Below are 19188 nucleotides of genomic sequence, written 5' to 3'. Positions count from 1 at the left end.
GTCCTAATGCCGCTCTTCTGGTCCCGAGACCTCTCCTCTCTCCTGTCACCGCCTCTCGGGACCGGGGACCCCCTCCCTCCTGGCGCCGGCCCCGGTCCGGGCTCCTTTTCTCCTTCCGCTGCCCCTGGCACCGGGGATTCCCGTTATCCTACCGCTGTGCCGCCGGTACCGGCACCTGCTCCGTCCCCAGGAACAGCCCCGCTCCCGGGCCCCGCTTCCTGGCGCTACCCCGGGTCGCTCTGTTCGGTCCGACCCCCGGTACCGGTACCCGCTCCTGGCCCAGCCCCCGGTGTGGGCCCCCCGGGGTGCCCGGTCGGCACCGTGCGCTGCCCGCAGCCGCCCCGCCCGGGCTGCCCCCACCTGCGGCCGCTCAGCTCCGGTACTGGGCAGCCCCGCCGGGCCCCGCCTCGGACCCGGCCCCCGAGAGCGGCGGCAGCGGCAGCCACATCCCCCGAGGCCGCCCCCGCCGGGGCCACGCCGCGCTGCCCTGCCCCGAACGGCCCCCCCGCGTCCCGGGACAGCGGCACCCCGGGGACCGGGGACCACCGGGAATAGGGGCGCCACCAGGAATGGGGGGCCGTCCAGGACTGCGAGCGGGGACAGGGGTGCCACCAGGACCGGGGCACCTCCCTGGGGCTGGGACCGGAGACCCCCGGGGACAGGGGTGCCATCAGGACAGGGGCACCCCCCCGGGGCTGGGGCTGGGGACAGGGGCGCCACCAGGACCGGGGCACCCCCCCGGGGCTGGGACCGGGGTCCCCCAGGTGCCACCAGGACCGAGGCACCCCCCCGGTGCTCGGACAGGGGTCCCCCGGGGACAGGGGCGCCACCAGGACCGGGCCCCCCCAGGACCGGGCCCCCCCCGGGGCTGACACTGGGCCCTCCCCCAGCACCCCCACAACTCCCGACGAAGCACCCAAGGGTGCTGAGTGCCCCAGCGAGGGCAGGAGACAGCAGAGGGGCGGCGTAGGGTTGGGAGCGGATCGGGGGGGTGTGTGGAGGGGTGTCGCCCCCCCACGCCCCCTCCCCCAGCCCCGGTGCCAGCCCGGGGTGACTGGGAGGGGAGCAGGTCGCGGGGAAATCGCGGGCACCGATGGCCTCATTTCCTGCAATATAAACCAGGCTTCCTGCGCTTCCTGCTCGGCCCCGGCCGGGGGGGGGGCGAGGGGGGGGCCCGGGCCCCCCACCCCCGCCATAGGGGGGGGCAGCCTGGCTCAGCCCCAGCCGGGGCAGGATGGGTGGGGGGCCGGTTCCCGGGGCAGTTTCCGCCCTGGCCACAGGTTCCCCCCTTCCCCAGGGGCTGAAGCCCCCCCCCCCCCTGTGCCCCTCACTGCCCCCCAACACTCCTGGGGTCCCTCAGCCCTTCCTGGAAGAAGCTCATTAGTCCCAGCCAGGAAGAAGGTTAATTATGGCCCCTGGGGATGGAGGAGGGAGGGGGGCAGGATTGCGACCCCCCCCACACCTCAGGCCTGCCTTCAGGGGGAATAACCCCCCCAGATTCAGGTATTTTTATATAAAAAAGAGATTGTTTATTGCTCTAAACAAGTTCTGTGGTAACAGAGACCCAATGGACCTGTCACACCAAGCTGCCGGTAGAGGGGGGGTGCTCATCTCCAGGGCCCCCCAACCCTCCATCCCTGCTCCTCCCTTGGGGACCCCAAAGGCTGTGGGACAACCAGTGCCCCCCAAGAGCCCCAGGGCTGACACAGGGATGGGGTGTGGAGTGACTGCGGGGGGCATGGAGCCCCCACTGTAGTGTTGTGACAGTTCCTGGGGTGGGGGGGGACAATAAAACCCAAGTGCAGCTCAGGAAGCAGCATCGGGGGTGAGGGGGGTGGGGGGGTGGGAATGGGGGACCCAGATGCTCTTGTATGAGGTATGTAAATGGGGGGGGGGGGGCTGGGAAGGGGAGACCCAGATGCTCTTGTATGAGGTATGTAAATGGGGGGGGGCTGCAGCCAGCACAGCCCCCGGGGGACCCTACACCCCAGGGTGGGGGCTGTGATGGGGATGCGGCTCAAGGCCAAGGCTCAGTAGCGCAACAGGCTGAGATAGCACTGGGGGGGGGGGACAGGACCCCCCACGGGGTCTCAGCTCTCCCTGAGGGGCTCCAATGTCCCTGAAGCACCCAGTGGCCACCCGGGCTGGCTCTGTGGCTGGTGGCCACCTTGGGGGCCACCACGGCGAGGGGGGGCCACGTCGCTGCCCCCCAGCCCTAGCGGGGCTTGCCGAGGGGGGGGGCAGCGCGTCACGGGCAGCGGCAGCTTGTGCAGACCTGGGCAGAGGGAGAGTGTGAGAGCCTGAGGGGGGGGACAGCCGGCACCCCCGTGCCTGTCCCCGTGTCCCCACGTCCCCCTCCTCACCGAAGGCGCGGATGAGCTCGGCCTGGACCCCCCAGGAGACCCTCTTCACCAGGCACAGGGTGGTGAGCCCCGCGAAGCCCATGTTGTAGAGGAAGACGATGTAGAAGTTCCCCAACCAGTTGTAGCGGCCAAAATCCCCCAGGAGGTCAAAACGGGTGATCCCTGTGATGGGGGGGGTGGGGGGGGTGTCTGGTCAGAGCACCCCAATCCTGGGGTCACCCCAGTCCTGGGGTCACCCTAGTTCCCCCCCTCCGGGACTCACCCAGCGTCCTGGAGAAGACTGGGAGGGCTGAGCTGAGCACCAGCAAGGAGACGCAGTTTCCGATGATCTGGGCGGGCAGGAGGGAGAGTTTGGGGGGGTCGGCACTACTGCAGGGCCTGCCCCCCGCCCCCTTCAGGCTGGGGAAGGGGCTCCCCAGTGCCAGAAACCCACCAGGGTCCTGCCAGTGCCTGAGGTTGTGCCAGAGGTGGGGGGGACGCGTGGTCCCCTCGCACGGGGACCCCACACAGTGCACAGGGACACACACAACCATGTGGGGACCGGGGGTCCCACACCCTGAGGGGTCCCAGGAGCCCCCCAGCCCAGCGCTCCCACCTTGGTGAGGGGGGTGTCCTGCCGCTCGGGGAGCAGCCGGGTGAAGAGGGGGGAGCTGTAGAAGCCCACGACGGAGGAGACCATCAGGTAGCTGCAAGGCGTGTTAAGGAGGAGAACAGGGAGGGGGGCTGGGGGTGGGGGGTGGCCCTGGGGACAACATTGGGGACACGAGTGCCCGCCTGAAGGATACAAGATGAGGACAACCTGCAGGGCAGCTCCGAAGGAACCGAAGATGGAGAAGGAGACCTGGCCCAGACAGGCGTCCTGCCGGGAGAGGAGGAGGAGGGGGGGGCACGTTGAGGGGGGAGTGGTCCCCAGGCCAGCGTGGGACGCGACCCCTCGTTGTCCTGTCCCCCCACCCGGGTACCTGGATGCCCCGTGGCATCGCGGCATCGTCCAGCAGCAGCTCCAGGACGTGGAAGCAGACGATGAGCACGGAGATGCCCTGGGAGGAGCAGGGAGGCGGTGAGGGCGGCAGGGGGGACGGCACAGGGACGAGCCCCAGCCCCCCCAGGAGTCCAGGGACGAGCCCCAGCCCCCCCCCCGGGAGCACAGGGATGCACCCCAGCCCCCCCGGGAGCACAGGGATGCACTCCAGCCCCCCCCCCCCCCCCCCGGGAGCCCAGGGACGAGCCCCAGCCCTCCCCAGGGAGCCCAGGGATCCACCCCAGTCCCCCCCCCCCCGGGAGCCCAGGGACGAGCCCCAGACCCCCAGGAGTCCAGGGATGAGCCCCAGCCCCCCCAGCAGCTCAGGGATGCACCCCAGCCCCCCAGGAGCCCAGGGACACTCACTGTCAGCGCCAGGAGGCCCAGCATGGCCAGGGGGTAGCCCAGGTTCCTCTGCCAGGGTGATGCTCGGTGCCGCAGCTCTGCGGGGAAAGCCATGCCTGGGTGAGAGGGGGGCACGAGCCCCCACCCCAGAGCAGGGGATGGAGGCAGCCCTTGTGGTGGCAGGACAGGGGGTTACAGCCCCCACCCCCTTTTCACACCCACCCTCCTACGGAACCAGTGGTCCCAGTGCCAAGCTGGAGAGAACCCAGGCGTCCTGCTGGGCTTGCTCCCCCCCCCCAAGGCTCCTCACCCAGCTTCCTCCTCTTGCTCCGGATGGCAAAGAATTGCTCCCGCAGCAGCTCCACGTTCAAGTTCAGCCAGCAGGAAGCTCTGCCTGCCAGGGAGGAGATGCCGAGGGGCTCACGGAGGCTGAGGGCTCCAACGGGGGGGCAGAGGGGCCCCCAGTCCACCCCGAGCCCCCCCACTCCTGGCTAGTGGCCGTGCCGGGCACCCACCGGAGGAGATTCTGTGGGATACGGCGGCTTCCTCGAGCCTCGCGCAGCTCAACTGCTCATCCAGGTCCTCCAGGAGCTGGGGATGGGGGAGGAGCCCGTGAGCGTAAATGGCAGGGGGGGGGGACGGACACGCAAAAGACACCTTGTGCCCAGGGATGGGAGACCAGGTGGCCTCGGGGACAGCAACCATCCAGGCTGGGGCAGTGGGACCGGTGGGGGACACCTTACCCGAGGTTTCACCAGTAGCTTCCCGGTAACGGTGAACATGGTGGAGAGGCCGAAGGGGGTGCACACTGCAGGGGAAGGAGAGGCTGAGCAGGTGGTACCCCAACATCCTACCCCTCCCTGTGCCCCCAGAAGGGTCCTGGATAGGGGCTGGGGGTCTCAACCCTGCACCGCCACCCCTCCAGACCCCAGCACCATTTGCAGGGAGCAGCCCCCTGCTCCCAGCTGAGCACCCCGGGGGACGCACACCCCAGCGCAGGATGGGCCACGGGGCTGGGACACCCTGGGGGAATGTCCCACGACTTACGCAGCAGAAGCAGCACGCCAAAGAGCGAGATGCAGGAGTAGAGGTAGGGCAGGTAGTATTCCCAGAGGTCTGTGGAGACAGCATGGTCAGACCAGCAGCACTGCTCCCTTTCAGCCCCAGGGTCTAATCCTGCCCTGCCAGTGCCAGGAGAGCCCCAGTGCACCCCAGCAGCACCCACCGTAGAGTGACTGGCGGCTGGCCGCGTCGTTGCCAACGATGGCGGAGGCCACCCACACCATGCCCAGCACCAGCAGCGTCAGCAGCAGCAGCACCACCGACGTCTCGTACACCCTGGCCATGATGCCCTGTAGGAGCAGGGTTAGTGGGGTGCCAGGGACAGGGGGGTAGGGACAGGGTGTGACACCCCCAGGGCCACCTACCTTCTTGGACCCCGCAAAGCCCTCCGACTCAGTGAAGAAGTAAGCGAAGGGCATGAGGAAGACCAGGGACAGATTGGAGAAGAGGAAGATCAAATTCCAGAGGCCTGGAGAGGCGGGATGGCATGGGGTGAGCTTCTGGGGGGGCAACGCTGACCCACAGCCCTCAGGGCACCCCAGGGTCACCCCCTGCACCCACCGTGGACGAGGGACCCGTTCAGCCACTGGATGTAGTAGTTCTGGGGAAAGGAGAGCAGCACCTCGTTGCTGATGATGGAGAAGGGCAGCAGGAGGACAGCACCCAGTGCCACGGCCAGGGTGAAGGTGCACAGCCCCAGTCTGCAGGGGGGATGGGTGTCAGGTCCGGGTCTGGGCCCCCACGGGACCCCCACCCTGCCTGTGGCCACCAGGGTCACGGGTCCCTGTGGGCTGGGGGGACACCGCAGGCAGGGAGCAGGATGGGCAGGAACTTACGCAATCCTGTTGACAGCAGCATCCTCATCATCGTGTGCTGGGGGGGGGGGAAAACCCAAACCAACGGGGCTGGGGGAGGCAGAGCTGCCCAGAGCATCGCCCCCTGCCCACTCCCAAACCTCCCCTCGCTCCAAATGCTGCAGAACCACTCTTAGGGGGTCTGGGCTCTGCTCCCCTCTCGCAGCAGCTGGGGAGATGCCCTGCAGCGACCGATGCCCCAGCAACCCAGGCTGCGGTGGGAGCCGAAAGCGATGGAGGAACAAGCCCCAGGGAGGCTGGATGTGGCTGCCAACGGCCACCCAGCTCCGGCAGCTCTCACCCTCCTCCTACCTGCCGCAAAGTCCGTGTGCTTCTTGAAGTGGGTTATGATGAAGTGGCAGAGGATGTAGAGGCTGGCGAAGAGCAGGGTGCAGATCTGCAGGCAGAGGAGCACGGGCAGCACAAGCAGGCTCAGAGGGCAGTGCTCCTACCCTGGGCAATGCCCCCAGCCCTGCAGCCTGCCAGTTCCACCCTATTTGTTTTTCCACTCCTGGTCCTGGTTACGCTCCGTAGGTGTGCTCGGCCCTGCCTGTACACAGGGGTTGCACCCAGGGCTCACCCATGGGTGCCTATGTGCTGCCACAGGACCAGGGGGGCTGACACCGCAGAGGGTGCCCACCCAGCAGCTCCGGGTCAGCCAATGCTGGCAGAGCTGGAAGCTCTGATCCCATGGGATACTCCCACACTGCTCGGCCTTCAGCCCTCGCCTCGCTGGCAGCAGCACCCAGCAGAGCCACGGGAACAGCCTTGAGCTGGGCGTCAAGGCCACCCACGGTGTCCCTCCCACCCCCGCCAGCACGCCGCGGTCCAGCCGGAGCAGGCGACGTTCGAGGAACACGGTGACCTTTCATCCCACCGGGTACGCGGCAGGATGGGGAAAGGTCGCCCAAACCCGCCACCTTGGCACAGGCGGAGCGGAGCAGTCGCGTCACCTCCCCGCTGCCCAGCCTGGGGGGGCTCAGCTGGCTGGGGGTCCCCAGGATCTGCTGGGTGGGGTGGCAGGGAGCTCCGGACCCCCAGAGGGGCAGTGCCCAGCAGGTCCTTCCATTCCTGCCTCTGCCCAGCAGAGGGTCTCAGGCCACAGGTCCCCTCCTGCCACGGGCTGTACCCCCCCCAGCCTGGCCAGGGGACCCCCCAACACCTCCCACACTCAGGGAAGTCAGGCTGAGGGAGCTCCGCACTGGCTGTGCTGAGCCAGAAGCTCGCCGGGATGGGTCATGGTGGTGGGCTGGGGACCTCCAGGGCAGAGGTGCTGGGCTCTAGCACCAAACTGGGTTGTGGCAAGGTGGCCCCGGCACTGCTGGTCACAGCCCATTTGGCCACCCTGCACGCAGCATCCCGAAGAGCCCATGGGAGATGCCAGGACCGGGATGCACAGGTAGGGTTGTCCCTATCCCTGAGCCTGTGGCAGTGGGTGCCCTGGCCGGCAGAGTGGGACCAGAGAAGCGGGGACAGGAGCCTGACACGGGTCTGTCCTGGCTCTGACACTCCAGCACCCAGCACCATCCTGCTCACCCAGGGGCTTTTCACTAGGGCAAACAAGGCCCAGCCCTGGGGGTCTGGCATGGTGGGACCCCAATGCTGAGGGGGGGGAGCAGTCAAGACAGCGCAGGGGCTGGGCCAGCCCCAGCAAAGGGGTCAGCACAGTTCAGCCCCGGGACCCCGCTATCTGTGGGGCACACAGCCACCTGCCGCAGCTCTGGCACTGATAAGGGCCGGGCGTGGGGGGCACAGCGGCACCCACAGAGCTAGCCCAGGACATCCCAGCCCTTGCATGGGGGGGTGTGGGGGGTGCGTGCAGGCCCCCAGCCCATCGCTCCCCACCACACCGGGACCCTCCCACCGCCCCACCCCCCGTACTCACGATAGACTCGCGGACCCTCTCGTGGAAGAGCTGTTCCCGCACGGCCAGCACGTCCTGCTCCAGAGGGGCCATGCTGCTGCCAGCATGGCCGGGCTGCGCGGGCCGGGGCTGCCGGGCCGGTACTGCCGCGGGAAGCGCCGAGCCCCGCCGGTTCACGGCCAAGGCCGCCCGTAGCCCCGCCCCCTGCCGCCAGCCCCGCCCCTGGCGGATGGTACCCGCTACAATGTGATGTAGCGGGGCATGAAAGGGCGCCGCCTCCCCCGCTCATTGGTTGCGGGGTGTGAATGAAGAGCCGCTCATTGGTGGAGAGCGACGCAGAGCGCTGTGATAGGCCAATGGCGCCGCTGCGCTCCCGCCCACCGCTCCCAGGGGGCTGAAGCAGGATTAGGAGCAGGGACAGGATTAATCCCCGGCCCAGGAGCTAATCCCGGGGGGGTTAATCCCCGGCGGGGGCGAGGCAAGATGCCCGGGCTAGGACGACCGAGCACAGCAGCGCCCCTCCCCCCCCCCCAGGCCTACAGCTTAAGCCCAGGCAGCTCGAGGGTCCCAGCAGAGCAGCAGCACCCCAGGTGCCCTGGCAGAGCCCCCCCCCCCTCCGGGATGGCGGCCATCACCACCCCCCCAAGTGCCCAGGGGGAGTGCTGGGCAGAGCCAGCTCCCACCAGGAGCACTGCCATCGTGGCCGTGTCACTGGGCACAGACAATAGGGCCAGTCTGTTCCCATGGGATGGGGCCAGGCGGCCCCGGCACCGACACAGAGGGTTTGTATCAGACACGGTGGCAGCTTCTCTTAAAGCCTTTTATTCACAGACATGGTACAGACACATGGAAAACCGACATATCACATCAGAGAGCACCAGCCCAGCCAGAGCAGCGCGTCCCTCCAGCCGGGCCCAAGGGGCTGAACCCCCCCCAGTGCACAAGAAAGCCGGTGTTTGAAGCAGACATTTTGTGGACATGCTACAGCGACAGAAGGAATCCAGTGCTTAGTACTCCTCCCCTTCCTCTTCTCCCTCCCCCTCCACCGAATCCACCCCCACCTCCTCGTAATCCTTCTCCAGGGCAGCCATGTCCTCCCGGGCCTCCGAGAACTCCCCCTCCTCCATGCCCTCCCCCACGTACCAGTGCACGAACGCCCGCTTGGCGTACATCAGGTCAAACTTGTGGTCCAGGCGCGCCCACGCCTCGGCGATGGCCGTCGTGTTGCTCAGCATGCAGACGGCGCGCTGCACCTTGGCCAGGTCCCCCCCGGGGACCACCGTGGGCGGCTGGTAGTTGATGCCCACCTTGAAGCCAGTAGGGCACCAGTCCACAAACTGGATGCTACGCTTGGTCTTGATGGTGGCGATGGCGGCGTTGACATCCTTGGGCACCACGTCCCCGCGGTACAGCAGGCAGCACGCCATGTACTTGCCGTGCCGCGGGTCGCACTTCACCATCTGGTTGGCGGGCTCGAAGCAGGCGTTGGTGATCTCGGCCACCGAGAGCTGCTCGTGGTAAGCCTTCTCGGCCGAGATGACGGGGGCGTAGGTGGCCAGCGGGAAGTGGATGCGGGGGTAGGGCACCAGGTTGGTCTGGAATTCCGTCAGGTCGACGTTCAGGGCCCCGTCGAAGCGCAGCGAGGCCGTGATGGACGACACGATCTGGCTGATGAGGCGGTTGAGGTTGGTGTAGGTGGGCCTCTCGATGTCCAGGTTGCGGCGGCAGATGTCATAGATGGCCTCGTTGTCCACCATGAAGGCGCAGTCGGAGTGCTCCAGGGTGGTGTGGGTGGTGAGGATGGAGTTGTAGGGCTCCACCACGGCCGTGGAGACTTGTGGGGCCGGGTAGATGGAGAACTCCAGCTTGGACTTCTTGCCGTAGTCGACAGAGAGGCGTTCCATGAGCAGGGAGGTGAAGCCGGAGCCGGTGCCACCCCCAAAGCTGTGGAAGACCAGGAAGCCCTGCAGCCCCGTGCACTGGTCAGCCTGGAGAGAGGGAAGAAACAACAGGACCAATCCATCAATAATTGTCTTTAAGCTGCTATCGAGTTGCTCAGGAAGAACAAATATTCACCCCAGGATCTCAGGCCTTTGGGGACACCCATCTGGTGACACCGACAGGGGCAGGTACCTGCCCAAGTGCCCCAGCTCTGCAAGCACCAGCATGACCAATGTTTGGGAAAGGGGCTTTTCCCCCCACAGGGATTGGGGGACACTTGGCTAGTTCCTGCTCTGGGAGGTGCCGCTTGCAGCACTGGTGCCCAGCACAACCCAGTCAGCCTGGTTTGGGGAAGAGGAAATTGCACAGGAGCTGGTGCAGCAGGAGTTAACACAGCTCCTCGTAAGCACTTGGTCAAGAAGGATCAGAGTCCAGATCAAGGACAGACCTCACATGACCTGCAAAAAGGGATAAAATAAGGTTTTTCCCAAGGGCAGAACAGCCCCAGCCTCCCCCCGTGCTCCTGGTGCGCATCCTGGGCTCGGAGCTGCGGTGGGTTTCCAGTCCTGAGGAAGGGGATTCTGCCCGGGAAGAGGGGAAGGGGCTGATCCTGATCTCTACTTGTTGGATCCAGGCATGGTGCAGGGTGCCACAAACTGCACCCAGGCCATGGGGGGCACAGCCTGGCTCCTTGTTATCACCCATGTCACATCAGAGGGTTCCCCAAGGATTTTGGGGGGCACAGGTATCACCCAGACTTTGCACCCACCAGCTTGCGGATGCCAAGAGCTGGGGCAGCTGCACCAGTCAAACCAGTGCTGCGCCAGCAGCCAGACTGGGGCTGTGTCACCCCCTGCCTGCCCCAGGCCAGGGGCTTCCCAACCCACGGCGGGGCTGGGACAGGGCTGCGGTCCTGTGTGGGCACTGGGGACAGCCCAGACCTGTCACCCCCACCCCAGGGCAGCCCCACAAAGTGCTGATGGGCTGAGAAGGACCTGCTGAGCACCCCCCCAGGAACACGGGGCTCCCCTTTGTCCCCAGTCCCGGGGGAGGGGTGCCACCGGCCAGCCCCCCAGGGATGCTCACCAGCTTGCGGATGCGGTCGAGGACCAGGTCGATGATCTCCTTCCCGATGGTGTAGTGCCCACGGGCGTAGTTGTTGGCCGCATCCTCCTTGCCCGTGATCAGCTGCTCGGGGTGGAAGAGCTGCCGGTACGTCCCGGTGCGCACCTCATCTGCGGGGACAGCCCCCCTTCCCGGTGTCAGCACCCCGCTCACACTGGGACAGCCGCCCCCACCCCAGCAGCAGCACCCCGCTCACAGCGGGGCAGCCCCCCCGCATCCCTGCCGCTGCTCACCGATCACCGTGGGCTCCAGGTCCACGAAGACGGCGCGGGGCACGTGCTTGCCGGCCCCCGTCTCGCTGAAGAAGGTGTTGAAGGAGTCGTCCCCCCCGCCGATGGTCTTGTCGCTGGGCATCTGCCCGTCGGGCTGGATGCCGTGCTCCAGGCAGTACAGCTCCCAGCAGGCGTTGCCGATCTGCACGCCCGCTTGGCCCACATGGATGGAGATGCACTCGCGCTGCGGGGGGGGGGGGGAAATGACACACAGGGTGGGTGGGTGGGCTAAGGCTCCTTGGAGCCCCCCACCCTACCATGGGTTGTGCTGTGGCTTGGCTGAGTGGTGGTGGGGCAGCACAGGAGCTAAGCTTGCCCTAGGAGCAGGGGGGTGGGGGGCATTTGGGGACAGAGCGGAGCTTGGGGGGGGGGGGACGACGACGACGACACACGTCACCCCACAGCTGCCCTCCATCTGCTTCCAAATGGCGCTGGGAGGACATTTTGCCGCCCCACAACAGGGGCAGGGCCAGCCTGCGCTGCAGGAGAAGGAAGAGGAGGAAGCACCAGGCACAGCAGCAGGGACGTGACTGCACCACCCGACCCAAAAATCACCGGGGGAGGGTGGGGGGGGCTGATGGCGTCACCCCCCCCCCCCCCCCCCCCGTTTGGGCTGGGGGATGGGAGGGGCGGGGGGTCCCTTGTGTGTGTCACCCCCGGATGCAGCACATTCCCAGCCGCACCCTGCACCGCAGCACCTGCTCCCGCACATTCCTCCCGCCCCGGGGGGGATGGGGGGGGCGGAGGGGGGGGGTCTGCAGCAGCCAGGGAGCAGGATTAACCCCACGGAGCAGGTCTCGGGTGGGCGGCAGGAGCAAAGCGGGGCGCTATGGCGGGGGGGGGGAGGGGGGGGAAGGGGAGCGGGGAAGATCCGCAGCATCCCAGGAGCAGGTCTCGGGCGGGTGGCAGGAGCAAAGTGGGGCGCTACGGGGGGGAGTTGGGGGGTCCGCAGCATCGACGGAGCAGGATTAGCCCCACGGAGCCGGTCTCGGGTGGGGGGCAGGAGCGAAGCGGGGCGCTGGGGGGGGTGTGTGAAGGGGGGTTGGGGGCTTGATCTGTGGGGGGCTGGTACTGCAGGGTGGGGGTTGGGCTATGCCCCCTGGAGGGGAGGTGGGGCTGTGCTCCCGCTCCTCGCTTTCCCGCGCGCGGGAAGGGTAACGGTCGGGGCTGGGCGCCAAAAGCGGGCCAGAGCCCCGCCCCCCGCCGGAGGGTGGGGGGACACCCGGGACCACGTGCTGCCCCCCAAGCGGGGCTGTGTATTGCCCCCCCCCCCCGGTGTTCTATTTAGCAAGGGCTACCCCCGCAGCTGCCTCTTTACCCCCCACTCCCCCCAGCCTCTGCTCTGCGCCCCCCCCGCTCCCCCACCAGCCCCATCTGCACTCCCCCCCAATCCCCGCTCTACCCTATTACCCCCCCCATTCCGCTCCCCCCCCCCCCCGCAGCCTATCTCCCCCCCCGCCCCAGGTCCTCTACAACCCCCCAGCTCTTCCTCCCCCCCCGCCCACCCCGCTCCCAGCGCCCCCCTATTTTGCGATGCCCCCCTAATTTTGCAGCGCCCCCTCCCCAATTTTACAATGCGCCGCCCCCCCCCCCCCTTACCATGGTTGCAGCTCGGTTACTCGTCCCGACAAGCTAGGAATCGACGCAAGTACCAGCCTGCAGCCGCCCCCGGGCACCCCCCTATATACCGGCCCGGGGGGCGGGCCAGCGCCCACGCACCCTCTCTATTGGCTGACGCGCCCGCCCGTCCATGCTCTATCACCGCTGATTGGCTGCGACGCGTGGCGCGCCACGCCTCTTCCCCCCCCCCCCCCCGCTGCTATCGGGCGGGCTCTGCGGGGCTTTGGGGCCCCCCCCCCCCGGCGCGGGGGGCAGCGCCCGTATTGGGGGGGGTACGAAGGGCTCCCCCCTTGCATGGGAGGGGGGGAGCAGCGGGGGTCTGATACCCCCACCCCCCCCCCGGGCGCTCCTCAATGTGCCCCCCCCCCGCCGCGTTTGCCGCGGAGGGGGGGGGGGCACGGCCACTCCCGCCCCCCCCCGCCCGGTGCGGTTCCGCTGCAGAAGAAAACTGCGACATGGGGGGGGGAGCGGCACGTGCTGCCGCGCCCTCCCCGCCCCCCCCCCTTCCCCCGGCATCCCGAGGCTGTTAATCGCCTTCTCCGGCCTCCCAGACACCCCCCCCCCCCCCCCGCCCCATCTGCACCGACCACCCCCGCCCCCCGCCCCTGCCCATCTGCACCCCAGTGTCCCCCCCCCCCAGCCCATCTGCAGCCTGGGGACCCCCCCCAGCATCCTCCCGGCCCATCTGCACCCCAGCCCCCCCCCCCAGCCCATCTGCATCCTGGGGACCCCCCCCAGCATCCTCCAGGCCCATCTGCACCCCAGGCCCCCCCCAGCCCATCTGCAGCCTGGGGACCCCCCCCCCAGCATCCTCCCGGCCCGTCTGCCCCCCAGGCTGCCCCCCCCCCCCAGCTCATCTTCAGGTGGCCCCTCTCAGCCCCAAAATCCTGCCAGGGTGGGGGGCACCAAGCACTGGGACCCCACTGGATCACCACTGGGGGTAGGGGGGGCAGACCCCCCCTCACCGCAGTGGCCTTTGTCTCAGCTGTATCTGCAGCACAGTGACCCCGTCTCCCTATGTGACCCCCCCCCCCGGCTGGGTGCGACCCCCTCACCCACTATGGGGACCACCCCCATGTCTATAAAATACAGGATGAGTTGGGGTCTCGGCGTAGCTCCCTGCCGGGCTGTGAGGCCATGGGGACCCCAGCACTGGGGGCTTTAGGGGGGGGCCCAGCACAAACACACACACCCCCCCCTTTAATCCTCAAAGCTATTTGCTCCCAATAATCCGCCTTCCTGTTGCGCCCAGACCTTTGCCGACAACCCAGCGGCCCCTTCGGCAGCGGGTACTGCCAGCGCCCCCCCCCCCCAGTCCTATGTGTCCCCGACCCCCCCCAGGCCACCCCCCCACCCCCCCCAGCCTGGCCCACCCTAGGGTGGCAGGCGCAGCAGCCGCAGCTGCATTGCAGCGGGTGACGTGGCTCCCCGCCATTTGCCTCGCCTGGCCGCCGCATGGCCGCTGCGTGGTGGCCACCGGCCACCTCGTTTCCTTGCCCGCTACCACCGAGGACACCCCCCCCCCTCCAATTCTTGCTGGGGGGGGGGGGGGGCGGCATAAGCTCTCGGGGCCACCTGAGCTCCTCAGCGATGCCAAGGTGGCCACCAGCCTTTGGCAGGGAAAAGCCGCTCCCAGTGCTGCTCATCGCCATACTGGGAGCTGGTGCTGCTGGTGTTGTGGCAGGCGGGGTGGGGGTGGGGGGTCGCAGGGTGCGGTGTGTCCCCCTCCCCCACCGCATCGCTGCAGCACCCGCTCGAGTTTCACTCCCTGTTCAACTTCCCCTTCGTTATTTATCCCTGCCTGGAGTCACAGGGGAGTAGCGAGGGGGGGGGACAGCGGGTCTGGCTCCCCCCAGGCGGAGCTGGGGGAGGGGGGGGGGCGCTGCTACCACTTCCCCTCCCCCCCTGACTGCGCCCAGCTTGACCAGCCAGGGCTGCTCTTCCCTGCAAGCGGGGGGAGGGGGGGGATGGGGACAGAGGGGCTCCAGGAGACAACAGGGATGGGGGCTGGGGGGGGCACACACCCCACCGAGCCCTGGACACGCAGCGGGATGAAGGAGCCACTCTCAGCCCCCTGTGCTGCGCAGTAGGACCCCCCTCCCCCCATAGGCAATGCAGCCCCTCCCCCAGCACAGCAGGACCCCCCCCCATGGGCAATGCAGCCCCTCCCCCAGCACAGCAGGACCCCCCCCCCCATGGGCAATGCAGCCCCTCCCCTGGTACAGCAGGCAGCAGAGCCACCACCACCCCATGGGCAATGCAGCCCCTCCCCAGCACAGCAGGACCCCTCCCCACCCATGGGCAATGCAGCCCCTCCCCTGGTACAGCAGGACCCCCACCATGGGCAATGCAGCCCCTCCCCAGCACAGCAGGACCCCCCCCACCCAAGGACAATGCAGCCCCTCCCCAGCACAGCAGGACCCCTCCCCACCCAAGGGCAATGCAGCCCCTTCCCTGGTACAGCAGGCAGCACAGCCACTGCCCCCCGCCCCCCCCATGGGCAATGCAGCCCCTCCCCTACCACAACAGGCAGCAGAGCCCACCCCCAGCTTCTGCCAAACAGAGGGGGGGGGGGTGTCTCAGAGCTCCCCAGGGGGAGTTAAAGCCCCCAGGGTGCTCACTTGGCTCCTGGTTCTCAGAAAACCCAACGCCCCCACCCCCCACGTAGGGAGCCAGGGCACAGTGCAGGGGCACAGAGGGGGACACAGTGACACTGCCCAGCCCAGGACGGAGAGGGAGGACCACACTGCTGTGGGCTGGGATCAGCACGAGCCCAGGCACAGGCTGGGGGACCAGGGTGAAGACCCTGGGTGCAGGTGGGGATCCCCAGGACACCACAGACTGGGGGGGGGGGGGGGGGGGGGGGGGGGGAGGAAACGACGACAACAGCCAGCGTGGGAGCCCAGGGAGGAACGTCGCAGGATGGAGTGAAGACACCAGAGCCGGGGTAAGACAGGGAATGCTTTTTATTCAGACCCACAGGAGAGGACGGGTGGGTCCGTAACAGACTTTTCCACTGAAGCACAGACCACTGAACAGGACAGACCGCGGTGCACACACTGCTACAGACCCCCGGGGTGGGGGTCTTCAACTAGGTTATGTTCCCTGTACGAGCAGCACCCTTGTGAGAGTTTAGTATTCCTCCCCTTCTTCTTCTCCCTCCCCCTCCACCGAATCCACCCCCACCTCCTCGTAATCCTTCTCCAGGGCAGCCATGTCCTCCCGGGCCTCCGAGAACTCCCCCTCCTCCATGCCCTCCCCCACGTACCAGTGCACGAACGCCCGCTTGGCGTACATCAGGTCAAACTTGTGGTCCAGGCGCGCCCACGCCTCGGCGATGGCCGTCGTGTTGCTCAGCATGCAGACGGCGCGCTGCACCTTGGCCAGGTCCCCCCCGGGGACCACCGTGGGCGGCTGGTAGTTGATGCCCACCTTGAAGCCAGTAGGGCACCAGTCCACGAACTGGATGGTGCGCTTGGTCTTGATGGTGGCGATGGCGGCGTTGACATCCTTGGGCACCACGTCCCCGCGGTACAGCAGGCAGCACGCCATGTACTTGCCGTGCCGCGGGTCGCACTTCACCATCTGGTTGGCGGGCTCGAAGCAGGCGTTGGTGATCTCGGCCACCGAGAGCTGCTCGTGGTAAGCCTTCTCGGCCGAGATGACGGGGGCGTAGGTGGCCAGCGGGAAGTGGATGCGGGGGTAGGGCACCAGGTTGGTCTGGAATTCCGTCAGGTCGACGTTCAGGGCCCCGTCGAAGCGCAGCGAGGCCGTGATGGACGACACGATCTGGCCTATCAAGCGGTTGAGGTTGGTGTAGGTGGGCCTCTCGATGTCCAGGTTGCGGCGGCAGATGTCGTAGATGGCCTCGTTGTCCACCATGAAGGCGCAGTCGGAGTGCTCCAGGGTGGTGTGGGTGGTGAGGATGGAGTTGTAGGGCTCCACCACGGCCGTGGAGACTTGTGGGGCCGGGTAGATGGAGAACTCCAGCTTGGACTTCTTGCCGTAGTCGACGGAGAGGCGTTCCATGAGCAGGGAGGTGAAGCCGGAGCCGGTGCCACCCCCAAAGCTGTGGAAGACCAGGAAGCCCTGCAGCCCCGTGCACTGGTCAGCCTGGGAGGGGAGACAAGGGGGGGCACGTTCAGTCCCGCCAGCGGGAGAACTTGCTCCTTCCTCCCCGGAGCCTCACAAGCTTTGGGGACTCCCAGCAGCGGAGACATCCCTGGCACAGGTGACAGAACGGCCCTGGCCCCATCATGGGCACAGAGTCATGGGAGCGGTGGGTCCCCATGCCAGAAGAACCCCACGGGGTGGCTGGGTGCCACCAGCAGAACTGGGATGGCTTTGGGCAGCAGAGCAAAGCCCCAGGCTTGGCACAGCCGCAGGGCTCCGGGAAGGGCCGGTGGGGGCTGCCACCGCCTGCGCGGTCCCCAGGAGGCCCATCCCAGCCGCACACGCAGCTGGACTCAGCCGTGGCCGGAGCCAAGCGGGAACAAAGAGGGAATTGCAGAGCTCAGCACCATTGGCGCCCGGGGGCTGCGGCGCTGTGGAGCAGCTCCAGCGCCCCAGCTGCGCCGAATCCCGCTGCCGGCCAATGGCAGCCACTGCAGAGCAGGATTAACATTAATTAATATATTAAATCTAGCCAGCCCAGCTAGTCCGGAGGGGAGGGAGAAACTGAGTCTTTGTCCTCAGCTCACCACCTGCACCCCCCACCCCCCCCTGCACCCACCAGCTTGCGGATGCGGTCGAGGACCAGGTCGATGATCTCCTTCCCGATGGTGTAGTGCCCACGGGCGTAGTTGTTGGCCGCATCCTCCTTGCCCGTGATCAGCTGCTCGGGGTGGAAGAGCTGCCGGTACGTCCCGGTGCGCACCTCATCTGCGGGGACAGCCCCCCTTCCCGGTGTCAGCACCCCGCTCACACTGGGACAGCCGCCCCCACCCCAGCAGCAGCACCCCGCTCACAGCGGGGCAGCCCCCCCGCATCCCTGCCGCTGCTCACCGATCACCGTGGGCTCCAGGTCCACGAAGACGGCGCGGGGCACGTGCTTGCCGGCCCCCGTCTCGCTGAAGAAGGTGTTGAAGGAGTCGTCCCCCCCGCCGATGGTCTTGTCGCTGGGCATCTGCCCGTCGGGCTGGATGCCGTGCTCCAGGCAGTACAGCTCCCAGCAGGCGTTGCCGATCTGCACGCCCGCTTGGCCCACATGGATGGAGATGCACTCGCGCTGGGGGGGGGGACACGGCACAGGGTGGTCTTGGCACCCCCGAGCTCCCCGCTGCGGCCCCCACCCAGCGCCCCCCGGGGTCGCTGCCCCCAGGACGGGCTGGTACCCGGCTGGGGCACGGCCCCCCAGGGCTGGATGGGGCCAAATCCTGCCCGGACGCGCCCTCTTGGCTGGGTGCTGGCAGGCACCGAGGGCTGCAGGGGGGCCCCGCTCTGGGGATGCTCAACTCCAGGGGTCCCATCCTGCCCACTGTGGGATGGGGAGCTCAGCACTGGGGGTCCCATCCCACCCCGCTAAGGGAGCTGGGACCCTGCCCATTGTGGGATGGGGGCTCAGCACAAGGGGTCCCATCCTGCCTCCCTGAGGGAGCTGGGACCCTGCCCATTGTGGGATGGGGGCTCAGCTCCAGGGATCCCATTCTGTCCTGGGGGATCAGGGCCACACCCAAGGTAAGGCAGGGAGCCCCCAGGGCCCCATCCTGCCCTATTGAGACCCAGCAACACTCACTGTGGGTGGAGCTGAGCACCAGGGTCTCAGCCTGCCCCCTCGGGTCCCCATTGAACCAGGGCCACACCCAGTTTGGTACTGGGGGGCCCCATCCTGCCCTGCCTTTTCTGCAGCGTGGGATGGGGTGCTCAGCACCAGGGGGGACCCATTCTACCCCTTTAAACCAGGGCCACGCCCAGTGCAGACCAAGGGCTCAGCACCAGGAGGTCTATCCTGCCCAGTTTAATGGAGCCACGCCCAGTTCGGGACCACAGCTCAATACTGGGAATGGGGGGCCCGATCCTTTGTCGAGCCGGTGCCACGCCCAGTACAGACACAGGGCTCAGCACCGGGGACTCATCCTGACCGGTTTAACGGGAGCCACGCCTGGTGCGGGCTCGGGGCTCAGCCCCGGGGACCCATCCTGACCGGTTTAACGGGCATCGCGCCCGGAGGGGGCTTAGGGCTCAGTCCCGAGGGTCACATCCTGCCCGGGGTAACGGGAGCCGCGCCCGGTGCGGGCTCAGCCCCGGGGCCGAGGGCTCTGTTCTCGGGGGGATGGGGACCGGGACCCGGGGGCGGGGGTTTAGGGACCGGGAACAACGGCGGGACCGGGACCCGGGGGGGAGGGGGACTGGGACCCGGAGGGAGATGGGGGGGCGCGGGACGGACGACGGTGACCGGGAGCAACGGCGGGAGCGGAACCCGGGGGGGGGGGGGGGGGGAGGGAGGACGACGGTGATCGGGAACAACGGCGGGCCCCGGGAGATGGGGGGGAGGGGCGGGGATAGGGGACCGTGACCGAGAACAACGGCGGGACCGGGACCCTGAGGGGGGTGGGGTGGGAATGGGGACCGGGAACAACGGCGGGCCCGGGGGGATGGGTGGGAATGGGGACCAGGGCCACGGACACCGGCATGACCGGGACCTGGGGAGGAGGGACTCGGGAAAAACGGCGGGATCGGGACCGGGGGGGTGGGGGATGCTGGGGCCCAGGGCCCCGGTCAG

At 68.0% G+C, this 19188-nt stretch overlaps 3 protein-coding genes across 5 annotated transcripts; all 3 read right to left on the bottom strand.

Annotated features, from left to right (window-relative positions):
- Window positions 1-1506: 1506 nt before the first annotated feature.
- On the bottom strand, window positions 1507-7698 carry LMBR1L (limb development membrane protein 1 like). 3 transcript variants are annotated; one of them, XM_037370745.1, is made up of 17 exons: window positions 7531-7698; window positions 5958-6042; window positions 5628-5664; window positions 5353-5492; window positions 5157-5260; window positions 4955-5081; window positions 4777-4845; window positions 4473-4537; window positions 4245-4320; window positions 4040-4123; window positions 3751-3827; window positions 3326-3403; window positions 3149-3225; window positions 2959-3049; window positions 2626-2692; window positions 2364-2525; window positions 1507-2275 (listed from the first exon to the last, which is right to left on the bottom strand). In XM_037370745.1, exons 1-17 carry the CDS (start codon window positions 7600-7602, stop codon window positions 2091-2093), a joined length of 1596 nt encoding a protein of 531 aa, XP_037226642.1. In that variant the 5' UTR covers window positions 7603-7698; the 3' UTR covers window positions 1507-2090. The 3 variants fall into 3 exon arrangements, with proteins under 3 accessions (XP_037226642.1, XP_037226643.1, XP_037226644.1); XM_037370746.1 differs by having other exon boundaries at window positions 3149-3222; XM_037370747.1 differs by having other exon boundaries at window positions 5628-5633.
- A 612-nt stretch (window positions 7699-8310) lies between these two features.
- LOC119139920 (tubulin alpha-1B chain) lies at window positions 8311-12579 on the bottom strand. Its single transcript, XM_037370751.1, has 4 exons — window positions 12447-12579; window positions 10809-11031; window positions 10537-10685; window positions 8311-9497 (listed from the first exon to the last, which is right to left on the bottom strand). The coding sequence occupies exons 1-4, from the start codon at window positions 12447-12449 to the stop codon at window positions 8517-8519; spliced, it is 1356 nt and encodes a 451-aa protein (XP_037226648.1). The 5' UTR covers window positions 12450-12579; the 3' UTR covers window positions 8311-8516.
- A 2836-nt stretch (window positions 12580-15415) lies between these two features.
- LOC119139927 (tubulin alpha-1A chain-like) lies at window positions 15416-17740 on the bottom strand. The gene is made up of 3 exons (XM_037370761.1): window positions 17472-17740; window positions 17200-17348; window positions 15416-16580 (listed from the first exon to the last, which is right to left on the bottom strand). Exons 1-3 carry the CDS (start codon window positions 17590-17592, stop codon window positions 15600-15602), a joined length of 1251 nt encoding a protein of 416 aa, XP_037226658.1. The 5' UTR covers window positions 17593-17740; the 3' UTR covers window positions 15416-15599.
- Between the last annotated feature and the right edge of the window lie 1448 nt (window positions 17741-19188).

This window comes from Falco rusticolus, chromosome 19 (assembly GCF_015220075.1).
Source record: "Falco rusticolus isolate bFalRus1 chromosome 19, bFalRus1.pri, whole genome shotgun sequence".
Lineage (NCBI taxonomy): Eukaryota > Metazoa > Chordata > Aves > Falconiformes > Falconidae > Falco > Falco rusticolus.
Note: the sequence above shows the minus strand (reverse complement) of the source record. Positions and strands in the feature narration are given on the sequence as shown.